General features: G+C 43.7%; 1 protein-coding gene across 1 annotated transcript; it reads right to left on the bottom strand.

Annotated features, from left to right (window-relative positions):
* On the bottom strand, positions 1–6,030 carry SDE2 (SDE2 telomere maintenance homolog). The gene is made up of 7 exons (XM_058836331.1): positions 5,861–6,030; positions 4,888–5,005; positions 4,233–4,344; positions 3,530–3,699; positions 2,732–2,843; positions 1,734–2,127; positions 1–291 (listed from the first exon to the last, which is right to left on the bottom strand). The coding sequence occupies exons 1-7, from the start codon at positions 5,984–5,986 to the stop codon at positions 73–75; spliced, it is 1,251 nt and encodes a 416-aa protein (XP_058692314.1). The 5' UTR covers positions 5,987–6,030; the 3' UTR covers positions 1–72.
* Positions 6,031–13,236: the final 7,206 nt, after the last annotated feature.

Below are 13,236 nucleotides of genomic sequence, written 5' to 3' on the forward strand. Positions count from 1 at the left end.
TTGAAAGGATACCAAGAGCTTTTATTTAACGACATCAAATACACATGCAAAAAAAGGTAAATATTTCCAAATCTAACCAGAGGTTTTTCCCTTAGGGGGCTTTGCAAACAGGGATGGCTTGATCTGGTCTCTAGACAGACCTCTCACTGAAAAAAGCCTTGCTGCTCTTTCCTTCAAAGTGCCTCCACATTTCAGTCCCAAAGACATCAATCCCATCTTCAGTTTCTCTAAACCCAGGGCTTCCAGTTCAGCAGCAGAGTTGAATGCCAACAGGTCTATTGGTTCTACCTCCTGAAAAGACAAAAACATTTGAGAAAAATATTCAAGAAAACCAGTTCAAGAAGCATTTGGACAATGATCTCAGGCATATGGTGTGCTTCTTGGAGCTGTCCAGTGCAGGACCAGAAGCTGGACTTTGACTCTTTTGAGTCCCTTAGATCTCAGAAGATTCTATGATTATCCCCAGGGAAGTTCAATACTCCCAAGAAAACTGAATGAAAAACAACAGTTCACCATCTTGCCCAGCAGTTCAGTAGCTTAACCATGGCTCCCAGAGGCACAGCAAAGCTGACAGCCCCTTTTTAGCCTGATGCACAATATAACCAATATACCTCCAGTAGGAGCAGGAAGGAGGATGAAAAGTTATTTCTAATGCAGTTAAGCTGTAATTAAAGATATCGATTTAAAAGCATCTCTTTTTAATAAGATTAACCCCAAAAAACAAGTTGTGAAGTTTACATGTCATCCTGCCACTAAAAGAAAATATGGACTAAAATTTCATCTTCAAAGGAAATTGGCATATTTGCAAATTGACTGACGGTAAAAAGGACCCCTACAGATTGTCTAGTGCAATCCCAGGGTCTTGTCTACAAAAACACACTGGAATAGATGGGAAAATTCAAATGCTGGAATTTACTAACACACTATAAAGGACACCAAAATCTAAGCCCATTTTGTTCAATATTTAAATGCACACACTGGTCTTATTGTCTGTACCAAAGAGACTTCAGAGCAAGTAATAACAGCAGTGAGAAGGAGAGCACTTCCCTTATGCTCTCAGCAAAAACAATTCTTGCCAGCAGAATCAGAACCTTTGTCCTGCTAAGCATACAAAAACCCAACTGGTTGCCTCATTATTCTCACCCTTCTTCTAAAAAAAAAAAACTATCAAGCACTACTATAAAAATATTTCCACCTGGAATAACAATCTGCCACAGCATTGGTGGAGTTTCCTGTTCTAGGAATAGAAAGTCTTGCAAATACTGAGCAAAACGTAAACAGTGAAGAATGGTAAACATCCTGTTTAAAACTTGCCAGCTCTAATAGTACAGTAGATGACAAAGTTCTAATTGATCAGATTACATCCTTGGCATTTTCCCTACTGAACTGTAATAAACTTTCACACATCAGAGTTCAGTTGTTGCCAGTGGCAGACTTTCCACCCAAGTTGAAAAAAGGCAGAAAATCCCAGTAACTCCTTAGCTTGAAAAATAGACCTACACTTTGTTTTATTGCTAAAGTAAGCTCAGATTCATTACCCCCACAAATCTTTGACAGTAATATTATGCAAGGACCCTTTCTATTAAAGTGGAAATACTGGCACCTTTTGCTGCCAAGTATCAGTTGGGCTTTCATAAATCCAGTGGGAAAAGCTACATTGCTGGAGCTTGTTTGTTTCTTCAGCTCTAAAAGCAGCTGACGACACATCACATTTTGTACTGCTTCATACTTACTGTGCTCTGTGACTGGTTTGTTTCCTGTGCCTTAGCAGGAACATTTTCTTGCTCTTCTTTCTGAGCTTGAGTCACTCCATTCTTTCCTTGGGCCTCTTCCTTTGGGGGCTCTGTCATTTTGCTGTTTTCTTCAGACACAATTCCAGCCTGCCCACCTGAGCACAGCTCTCCTTGCAGATCTCTTCCAGGACCTTCTGGCTGCTCCAGTGGTTTCTCACTTGCACTGGTAGATGGACTGTCCTCTGCTGAAGCCACAGAGCTGCTTGAACATTCATCTGAATTTCCAGCACTTTCATTAGATCTGCTGCCTGATGGACAACTGTCAGATGCACAAGGGGAGTCATCCTTGTTGTCATCCTCACAGCCTGAGCCTGTGGCCTCATCCAATCCCGGCCTGGTACAGGGAATGTTACAAATCAACATGCATCTATCTTAACTTTTTTTTTATTTTAAATAGTATTTTTTTTAAATTGCCACATTTCTCTCCCCAAAACCCACTTCAGAGAGATTTAAAGAACTACTCTAAGAGCTATTTAGGTCAGTTTAGTTAATGAAGAGCTGTTGATATTGAGAAGGACATACAAATGCCCAAAAACAGGTATTACAGCATTCCCAATACAGAAATGACTGGAATCTTTGACTTCTCTTTCATGTTACAGTAGCTGAAAGATGCCAGGGGAGAAAAATAATCTTTTAAAGTTCATTGTAAATATAATTAGTTTATGAAGAAAAGGACAATAGGAAGCAGTAAAATATAATAATTTAAAAGGGGTGGGGGAAAAAAAGTCTCTATTTTTGCAAATGAAATTTGTCCACTCCATTTGGGACAGAATTACAGGAATGCAGAAATGTTCACTTTCAGTTCTTTGACTTAATCAGTTTCATTATTTCTATCTCAGTCTACACCTCAGACAAGACTCTCCTTACTTGTATGTATCTAATTTCTCATCCTTTTGAAGGTTTAAGACTGAAGTATAAAAACAAAGTATAACCCTTACCAAGGACATTTTCTTTTTTCAGATTTTGTTTCACTCTTTCCAGGCTCACCCAGACGCTTCCGACTCTTGCCACTTTCTGATGACACTGCTTTGCTGGCAATAACCTGCAAGCCTTCAAAACAAATTTGAAAGAGAACTTCATCAGGAGACGATTCATGTATGTTGTAAATTCTACTTATCTTTTCACTTCAGATGCAATTTAAAACACTAATGGAAAGAATCACTATTGGTGGTGTAGACTGAAAGCTTGAACATACTCTGAGGAGCAGGAAAAGCTTTCCTACATGGATTTGCTAAGGCACAGAGTCAATTAAAATTGGATTCCTGAACTGAACTATCCAGTTCTTCATCCCATTCAGCCTCAAGTTTCACTATCTATCTGACAGCAAAAGAACAATACAGGGATAAATAAAGTAACTACAAAGACCAGGAAGTGAAACATGGTATTCTGCAGTTGGATCCAATGTCTAGCTTTTATGTACAATCCCTTTATAGTTTCACCGTGTAACTCTTACAGCTCAACTAGCAACACCACCTTCACAGAATCTGGCTCTTATTACGAGGTGATCTAGCAAAGCAAGGTGAAGCATCACTTTTATCATGTCACACTATTCAATGGAATTTAACAGACACTGCAGATAAAGAGGAAAAATTAAATCAAGCAAATTTCACTGAAATTTAAGATTTCATTCAATTGGAAGAAACCAGTTCTTTTTTAAATTTTCCAACTGGAGTGAGGCTAGAGAGGCCTCTGATGTGCTGTGTGTTCTGAGGGCAGAGGAGGCCAGGCTGCAGTACCGATGCGCAGGGACTCCTCCTGGCGCTCGGCCATCTCGCGGTACTGCCGCTCGTACTCGGGGTCGGTGAACGTGTGCCGCGGCTCCGCCAGCTTCCGCTGCAGCCTCTCCAGGCGCCGCTGCTCCTTCTCCGCCTCCCGCTCCGCCTGCTTCTTCACCCACTCTGCCATCCTGCACACGACACAACCACCAAAGTCAGGGGTTACAGTGTTTGCTGTAACAGCTGCTCATTGTTTGCAGCTACAGAATGCTTCCACCACCTGCTAGGATGGGAGACAACGGGAAAAGACAACAGCACCCAGCGGAATTACTGAGCAAACAGACTGAGATTCTGCTACAGAGCAGAGAGTAGGATTTATTCTGAAAGCCAGAAACAGCAGTTAAGTTCACACATCCCCAAGACTGCAGTCTTGCAGCTTCAGAGAGAACTGTGAGAATTCCACACGAGGAATCCAAGAGGTGCAGAACAGTCTCTCAGACTTGGGCTGCAGTAATATCACATCTATTTTTGCAATAATAGAATTACAGTCAGGAAAGCCCCGTTGGCTTCTACTCCATCTGCACTTAAGATTTCATTTTCGCTCTTTTTAGTATTCAAAATACCATTTCATTGCTACAATAGGCTGTCACTTGACCTCTTTTGTTAACAGTGACCTACAGGATCAGGTTATTTTATAATATCAACTTCTGAGAAAATGCCTTACGCTTTCTCGTGATTGACATCCCGCAGTCTCCTTCCACTGAGATCTCGACAAGCCTCTCTGTTTGTTGTCTTCTCAATCTGAGCACCAAGGGCTCGCAGCATCGACCCAAACCCTTCCAGAGCAAAAAAGTAATTAGGAATTAGCTTAACAGAAACATCTCATCAATATAAGGAGTCCAGCTTAGGTTGAATTCTTTAGTTCTTTGGCTACTGATATTTTGGCATTTATATGTTTGGTTTTACTTTTAAGTAAGAGAAGATAAAGTCAATTAGGTCACATAACACACTGAAATCACAGACTATTTGTACTGAAATATTTGTCCTAAGTGACCCCTGAATTAAACTTGGCAGTCTAAGATGACAAGTCGCTTTTAACACAACTTCAACTCTGAAGTCACTTGGGTGCTTGTTACAAACTTCTACTAACAGAGATAAGCTGAAAAGGGATGTGAGGAAGATCTGGACTTCAGCTTCCCTGGTCAGTCCTCAGCTTTGCACAAACACTTTGGTTTTAGCTCAGAGACTTTGTATCAATCATACACACAACAAGAGATCTGCCAGTATCTGAGGACTCCTGCTATCAGGATAGACTATGGCACAGCAAAAGTTTTTTAACCTAAGAATCTAATCACTAACAAGCAGATCAAACAACAAACCTCCTTTTCCACCATAAAGTCTTGCCTCCAGGCTATAAACAACTCCACTCTGCAACTCATCTTCATCGCTGGCCAGTCGCCCATTACACTTCACATACAAGCTTTCTTCTGGGATGTTCTAAAATCGCAGCAAAATTGAGTCAGGTCATTAAGACAGAGAAAATGAAACATTGTGACAAAGAAAATCACTAAGCAGTTGTGTTTACTTCCTTCCAGAGAAGAGTAAAAAAAAATCAATCTAAAAAGCATGAACATTCTCTACGGTGCTTGGTTTAATTTCTGGTTACCAAAGGATTAAATACAGTCTAAATCAGCTTGTAAACATGAACGGGGAAAAGCTGTACTATGGGAAAAATTCAGAAACAACCTGTGATGACCTGACCATAACCTTCATTCTCTCTCCTCCAGTGCCACTGGTGGGAAGGAGATAGAGCCTGGGAAATAGGGAGGGAAGGTGTTTTCAGGATTTCTTTCACCTCTCATAATCCTACCCTGATTTTGACTGGTAATAAATGAAGTTGATTTCCCCAAGTCAAGTCTGTTTTGCCCCTGACGGTGACTGCTGAGAGATCTCCCCACCCTTAACTCGACCTTTGACCCCTTTTGCTACATTTTCTCTCCCCTGTCCAGCTGAGGAGGGATAGAGCGGCTTTGGGATGTGCCTGGAGTCCTGCCAGGGTCAACCCATCACAACGTATACGTATATTTATATATACATATATATATATAATATAGATAAGAAGCTACAAAGCTCTCTTACAGCAAACCCTCCTGCTCAGCTAAGCGACAGCAACCAAAGCAAGGTGCGCACAGCTGGGCATCGCGACCGCCCGTCCGCGGCTGCCGGGGCGGCCTCACGGCGGGCAGAGGCCGCGGGCGGCCTGCGCAGCGCCCCCGACACCGGAAGCACAGCGCCTCCCGAGGCCGGAGGGCCCCACACCCGCCTGCGGTCCCCCGCTCCCCCGGCACTCACCAGCTCCTGGGCGCGGGCGCGGCGGAGGCAGAGCACGGAGCCGCCCCCGGGGGGCAGCGGCAGCGGCCGCGCCCGCGGCGCCAGCGGGTCCCGCACCCACAGCGGGCCCGGCCCCAGCGCCGCCATCGCTCCGGCCCGCGCGGTCACGTGACGCGGAAGTGGGCGGGGAGATGGGGCCGCGCCCTCAGCCCCGCCCCGTCCCCGCCCGGCGCCTGTGGGCCGCTTTTTATCTCGTTATGTAGTCTGGGGTTCCTTGTGTAAATGGCTAAAGGCGAATCCAGGGAGCCCTGCTGTTCCAGTTCGCGGAATTCGTGCGGCCCGCCAGGGTGTGCAGCCTTTCCACAGCCCGTCACGGACGGAGCAGCGGGGAACGCGCGCCGTGGCTCCCGCTGGCGGCGGCAGCGGGAGAGCGGGAAGGGGAGCGCTCGTGCCCCCTCAGGGAAGGAAGGGGGCGATGGCACCGCCGAGCACCGCAAGTGTGGGAAATGCAGCGGAAATGGGCAGCCCTGCGTTGTCCGAACTTCGCGCGAGGATTTGCAGGACGATGGAATCCATCTCTGTGGATTCTTCCTTCTTTTTTACTCCCGCATGTGGTTTTGCATAGGGTTGGGAACAGGCCCAGAACTCTGATATTTGGGGGCAATGGGCCTGGGTCGGGGCGATCTCAGACATGAGGACAGACTGGGCGATCAATTCATTGGGGGCTGCCCAGTGGAGGATTGAGGGTTCTTGTGGGTGAAAACCTGGACACGAGCCAGCAGTGTGTACTTCCAGTCCAGAAACCCAAACACCTCCTGGCCTGCATCAGAAGAACAGCTTGCAGGTCGAGGGAGGCGTTTCACCCCCTTTCCCCTCATGACACCGCACCTGGAGGGCTGTGCCCGGCTCATCCGCAGCACAAGAAAGGCAGCCCGTTGGAGCACATCCAGAGGAGAGCCGGGAAGGTGCTCAGTGGAGCTGGAGCACCTCAGCTACACGGACAGGCTGAGACAGCTGGGATAGTTCAGCCTGAGGAGGAGTCGGCCCTGGGGAGGCCACGTTTCAACCTTCCAGTACTTAAAGGAGGCTTATACAAAAGGGGCAGAGGCAGATTGAGACAGGACAAGGGAGAATGGTTTTAAACTAGCAGAGCAGAGATTTAGATTGAATGTTAGGAGGGAGTTCTTTACACTAAGGGTGGTGAGGCACTGGCACAGGTTTTGCAGAGAAGCTGTGGATGCCCATCCTTGGAAGTGTTCAAAGCCTGGTTGGATGGGGCTTTGAGCAACCTGGCCTAGTGGGTGGCATCCCTGCCCATGGCAGGGGCTGGGAACAAGGTGATCTTTAAGGTCCCTCCCAACTCAAGCCTTTCCATGATTCTATAATTCAATTACATAGTTACATAAAATGTATTTAAATCAGAGTGAAAGTTGATCTGGAGCAGGAGTCCACAATCAGGTCTTCATGGCATGTAGTAACTACCTGTAAGCAGGAGATGGAAGAATTGGTTAGGGAAAAATGAAAATCACTCTTCTACCTGTCCAGGAAAGTATGTGCACAGAGGTATGATGGACATCCAGGCAGTGTAACCACTGCATTCTTTGGTGGTTTCAGATCTCTTCCATGTCTTCAATATAACCATCCAGATAGAGGATATTTGAAGGCAGGTTACTCCCAGATGTCTATGGTGGGAATTGTTTCAAACACTAGGAAAGATTTGGGTGGACTGCCCTGAGACCTGCAGTGTGTTACTCCTGTCACTTTGTCTCCAAATAACAATGTTACCTGCAGTGCCTTTTTGTTTAATAGCAGCATGGGCAAGGACTATTGTTCACGGTGTCATCTGCCCACTTCAGGTGTGTCCCCACCCGAGGTGGGAGCTTCCCTGCCAGGGTGGCACCTGGCAACCTGAAAATCCCTGTTAGCAAGCAAGATAGGCTCCTGTGCTGGAGCCTGCTGCTGAATCCAGCTCTTAAGCATGGTGCTGTTTTGGAAAGATGGGGGTTGTGTCTAAGCTGCTTGGCTGCTCCCAGAAGCTTGGTTGTCCCACCCTTTCAGCCTGCTGAAGAGCTGTGCTGCCTGACCAGGCCTGCGCCAGCATGGATAAGTGCCTCTCATGCCTGGCTGTCTTAAGCTGATGTGATAAAGAGGGAGGAAGCTGGGAAACAAAGAGACAGAGAGGTGACTTGAAGTGGAGACTTCAAAATGTAAACAAATGAGTAATAACTTAATTAAGGGGATCTCACAATGGGTTTGTCTTGGCCTACTCACAAATCAAACATCACCCACCATTTCTTACACTATAATTTTAGCTCAAATACTTTTGTAAAGGATTCTGACCAAGTCCAGACAATCCCTTACTGTCTTTATTTGCTACAACAAGTTGATATTTCTGAATTATGTGTCACGTTGACACAGTGAAGCCATTCAAACCCTATGTGTCTGTAGCCTGCAAAAGCTGTGGTTATTTTTTGCTGGATCAGGCCCAAATTCAGCTGACATTGTATTTTAAGTCACGTGGTACTGCTGGTTTCATGCCGTATCTGTGGCATGCCACCTGATCTTAAATTCCACTAGATTTGGGGTATTTTTATTCATTTGTGGATCTGATTGAAATGTAATTGGTGAACATGAGGTATGCATGTATACATATGTAGATGAATAAGTATTTTCTTAGATCTGTGGGATTTTACTTACATTCTGAGGGCATGAATCATTTCCTTCTCTGAAACTCCTGTTCTTGGCATGGAGGGTGGGGAGCTTGCCAGTACAGGCCAAATAGGTGGAGTTGTCCAGGAGAGTTGGACCACAGACCTGCCCTGTGGATGTTCTGAATCAGTGTAATCCACAGGTTGTTTGAGCCATGTCTTTTCCGAATGTTCCAGTCTACTCTTTTATCTCTGGGGTTTTGTATCATCACACTGAAAAGTGTATCTAAAAAGAGGCCCCACTGCATCCTGAGAGACGTCCATCCATGACAGCAACCTGTCATTCCTAACTCTGACACCTGGATTCTGCCTGCCAGGTAGAGCTGTGATTCCCTGAGAGGAGAGCTGATGGCAGCAGTCGTGCTGACATAGATCAGGCCCTTTGCAGATCCTACATCACCACCTTGCTGGTGGTTTTGGGCTACTGATGCCATTCTCTGTCCATTGCTGGGGTCTTTGGTTGGGTGTTTGTGTCTATGAGACTTGCCCAGATCCATGCACATAGACTACAAGCAAGCAGCATTTAACAAGCAGAGGAGTGGTTTTCTCTCAGCTCAGCCCTACAGCAGACCCCGCTCTCAGGATTTATGCAGCGTCGTTTAGCTGGTTCATGTCAGTGGGCGAGTGTTCTTGTGTCTCTTGTTCTTGATTATGCTTCTATTCCTAGAACTCATCAAAAATCTATTGCCTTGCTCCTCATAGAAAAGTCTAAATAAGTCAAAAGGGCTGTTATTATAATTTCCCATTTGAAATGTATTTTATGAGAAGTGTTATTCTCTTGGTGAAACAATGAACACTTTCTGATTCTGCAGTGGTGCTTTAGACTTAGTTAATAAATCATGCTTGCCACTTTTCATTTAGAAAGGATTTCACAGACATAATTAATTAAACCTGACAGTATCCTTGTGGGATAAGTAAGTACTCTGGCTGTTTCAGTGGTGACACTCAGGCAAACTGGTTATTCTACCTTATCAAATCAGTCTAGATTAGATCAAGTCTAGAATTTAAAACTTTCTGCTATCTTGACATAATTTAGGAGATGAGACCACCCATCCTTTTTGTATTTCATCCTGATATCCATGTGTGTGATGCCTGAGATAGCAGGTGGAGTTCTGTGGCCAGCAGGATGCAGTCTGGGATACCAGGCTGTGATCTCCTTCAAATCTATTACTTGATTTGCCATGGAACACAGATTTTTCAGTTTATCTGGAACCATCAGACGTGTTACTGTCATAACACTGCTATTCATTCACTTGTTCATTCATTCACCCTCGTGCTTTCTAGTGGTTTCTAACGGTCTGTCAAGACCAGGATCACATTATGCAAGACTGTAATGAGGAAAGAGTAAGGTACTTGCTGGTCCTTGTCTTCTAAACTGCACCTGAAAGATGCTTGTGGGAGTGAAGAGCACAAATCAGTTGTTCATGAGGGGCCCAGTTTAACAAGGATGGGTCAAGAGTTGTTCTGATAAGAATTCAGTGTTTGTCACTTCTAAAAATGCTCCTAGAAACAGGTAAGAGAATGGGTGGAAGACTTCACTAAAAGTATGAAATGGGTGTGTATGTTCCTTTTAGTATATTCTAAATGTGCAGAGGTATTAACAAAGGTGAGTTTTTCCTGCTGAGGTCACTTCCAAAATCTGAAAACACGTCCTTTAAGAATGGGGTGTTTTGTCTGCTAGGTAGTCAGTCATGTACTATCATAAATACATGGAAGTGGATCATCTGGGTATATTTTCTTTTACATTTTAATAGTGTCCCAAAGGGTAAATTCCACATAATGTATTTGCACTTAAATGTGTTGCGTGCGTTCATATTATTTTTATATGAAGGATAAGGACAGGATGAAAAGAAACCTGTGTGTGCATGTTCTTAGGACAATAACTAAGAGGCTGTATGATATGAGGGAACATTTTTTACTTCAGACAATATGACATCATACAGTTTGACAAAAATGTAATGAACTGTAATGAATCTAAGCTGATATTTACAAGTGCAGTTTCCTGCCAGATGTCAATAGTCAGTCACTTCAGTTTCTGTGTTGTCGGCGCAATGGGGAGAGACAGGGCATTAAGATACCTGATACTGAGATGGGAGCAGGTGGGGGGAGAAGTAGAAATGTGACTTGTACATTGTATGAATGCAACAGCTACTGTTTAATCTTCTTATTATCTCACAGGGAAAGCCTGGATTTCAATCTCCAAACAAGTCTGGATTTTTTTATTCTTATAGACCCTAGTTGTTACTAGTGCAGATACTTAGAGATAATCAAGATTTTAAGGTAACCCTGAACCTAGTTTTACGCTCACATTGGTCCCTTTGTTGTGCTTGACAACTCTGTCTCCATCCTATGCAGGGATATATAAACTGTGAGTTCTTTCACGGGAGGTACAGGCACTGCTCTGCACATATGTGAAGAACCTGAGAAACCAAGGTCCCTCTTTCTTTGGCCATAAATATTAGCACAGTCAGCCTTGTTAGTGTTCTTAATAGCAACTTGAAATTTGGCAGCAATAGTTTGAAATTAATTGGTTAATTAGACACCCAGGTAACATTGCAGAAGGTAACGCTTCAGGTTCTAAGAATTCTTTAACCTTTTGTGTTTTCTCTGCTTTGCTAGTCTGAATGCCTAGATTGGGTCTGTTCTAGTTAATTTTAAACAAATACAGCTGGAGAGTGCTGGATGGGTCACTTGTAGGGAACAGTATATTTTATAGGAAAAACAATACCAAAACCAGGTCTCTGCCTCTTTACTTTTGCTCTCCCTCTAATGAAGCTTTTAATTACAGCTTGCAGAGACACTGATTAATTACTAAATCTCTGTGTAGGGACTGGATTCTAGTTTCCTAATTGGCACCTGTGTGTTTGACAACTTCATAAAAATCCAAAGCTAAGAGTGAGCATAAGGTATGAAATGTGTATATTATATACAAGGTAGATCTCTATTATCTGTCAGACCCCCATGCCTTAAAATTTTTAAGGAACAGGAGAGAGTGAACATCATATGGCTTTGCAATGTGGACTTTTCATCCCATCATGACACTGTCTGCAGTAATTAGACCAAAGTTACACTCTTCTTGAAGTGATCAGCTGAAGGGAAAAAAAAAAAGTTCAGGTATCCTCATTTGTTTTTCAACTGAGATGAAAATTTATTTGGAAATGTTCCTTGCTAGGACTGAAGTTGCATTTCCAGTAGTTGGGAGGAGCTCTCAAATTATACTACCCAACCCACGTCTGCCTGCTTTCAGTTTACCTGAGGAGACTACAAAGGAACAGAAGGAAGAAAAGAGGACAGTAACAAAAGGGAGAGAACACAGGACAGGTCTAAAAAGACAGAAATTTCAAGCAGAGTGCCTCAAGTAGGTAAGCCCTCATTTTGGGTTATGTTCAGCAGAGATATCACGTGCTCGGCAGTCTGTGGCACGGTGGTGTTCATAAATCCTGTTTAAAGCAGATTGTGACACTGATCATTTGACCTTTGATCAAGTGTTATGAGTCAGATCCTCAACTGGTGTAAATTCTCAAAGGTCCACTGGCTTGAGGGACAGATGCCCCAAGTTAAGGATCCAGTCTGTAGTGGAGAGAGGCCTCATTCTTTGGGTGCTGAGTTTGACATGGTTGCCTTTTGACTCATACAAGCTCCACTTAGTAGTAGTAATTCTTGTAGTAATAATATTTATCTTCTTGTTTAGAGAATGTTCTGCCAGCTTGCTGAGGACATTCAAAATAATAGTAACACATTCAGATTTGTATTTGTTTCTCTTAGAAAAAAAAACATACAAATATTGATTTAGGCAAAATATGTGGGGTTTTTTTGTTGTTGTTATTTTATAATGTAAGTTTGAGTTGGAGAATACTGACGTTACAGGATTACAGGCATGTGTAGCTTCTTGTTGATTTGATATTGAAATAATTTGCCATTTTAATTACACAGTATCTTTTTGTACCCATGCAACTGAAATTAAATTGTTAGTGTGATGTTGAGGGAATACCACTGGTTGGATTCCCCTCCAGTGTTTCTTCTAATGCTTTCCAAAATATAGATAATTATATGTCATCTTTGAGGAATTTGTAATACAGCTCACTATGCCCCTTGAGGATCTTTCTTAAGTCATATGTATGTGAGGCCTGGAAAAATCATGTCTTCACATGGTTATATTTCAATATTAGGAACATGATGATGATACAGCTGTGCCTTTGTTCCTTCGTGTTCCTGTCTGACTTGGGCTCTGGCCTAGAAGTGATGTCGGTGTCAGAATATGCCAGATCAGTTGTTTCTCAGAGCAGGGCTATGAAGAAGTCCTTGCCAGTGTGTGAAAGTCACAGTTGGAAAATCTTGTTGATGATGGTTGTTTTGTTTTGTTTTTCTTCCTTCTCCCGCATGTTCTTTTGTATCAGGAAGTTATAGGAACAGTTTGTCAGGAGAAGCCTTCATGCCAATCGTACCCCCCACATCTGCAGACCTGGGCATGGCTCCAATGTGTGTTCAGTCCTGGTTTGTGCAGGTGGCCCTTTGACTGTAAAGATTCTACAGGTGACCTTGTGCTTCTCAGAACCAAGAACCTTAAATATTGCAAATGTGGCAGGAGCAATATTTCTGGCCCTCTGAGACACATCCCAAAATTCAGGACTGCTAGACAGCCAGCTTGTCCTTCAGCACACCACGGGAGAAGGGAGCTGTGTGCTTTTA

Source organism: Poecile atricapillus, chromosome 3 (assembly GCF_030490865.1).
Source record: "Poecile atricapillus isolate bPoeAtr1 chromosome 3, bPoeAtr1.hap1, whole genome shotgun sequence".
In the NCBI taxonomy this organism is placed as follows: domain Eukaryota; kingdom Metazoa; phylum Chordata; class Aves; order Passeriformes; family Paridae; genus Poecile; species Poecile atricapillus.

Excerpts from the sequence above, each read along its gene's own strand:
- SDE2 (XM_058836331.1), bottom strand. The coding sequence starts at position 5,986 with ATGGCGGCGCTGGGGCCGGGCCCGCTGTGGGTGCGGGACCCGCTGGCG. Across the intron at positions 5,006-5,860 it reads GCGCCCGCGCCCAGGAGCTG|AACATCCCAGAAGAAAGCTT; the intron begins GTGAGTGCCGGG and ends CTGCGATTTTAG. Across the intron at positions 4,345-4,887 it reads ACTTTATGGTGGAAAAGGAG|GGTTTGGGTCGATGCTGCGA; the intron begins GTTTGTTGTTTG and ends TTGCTCTGGAAG.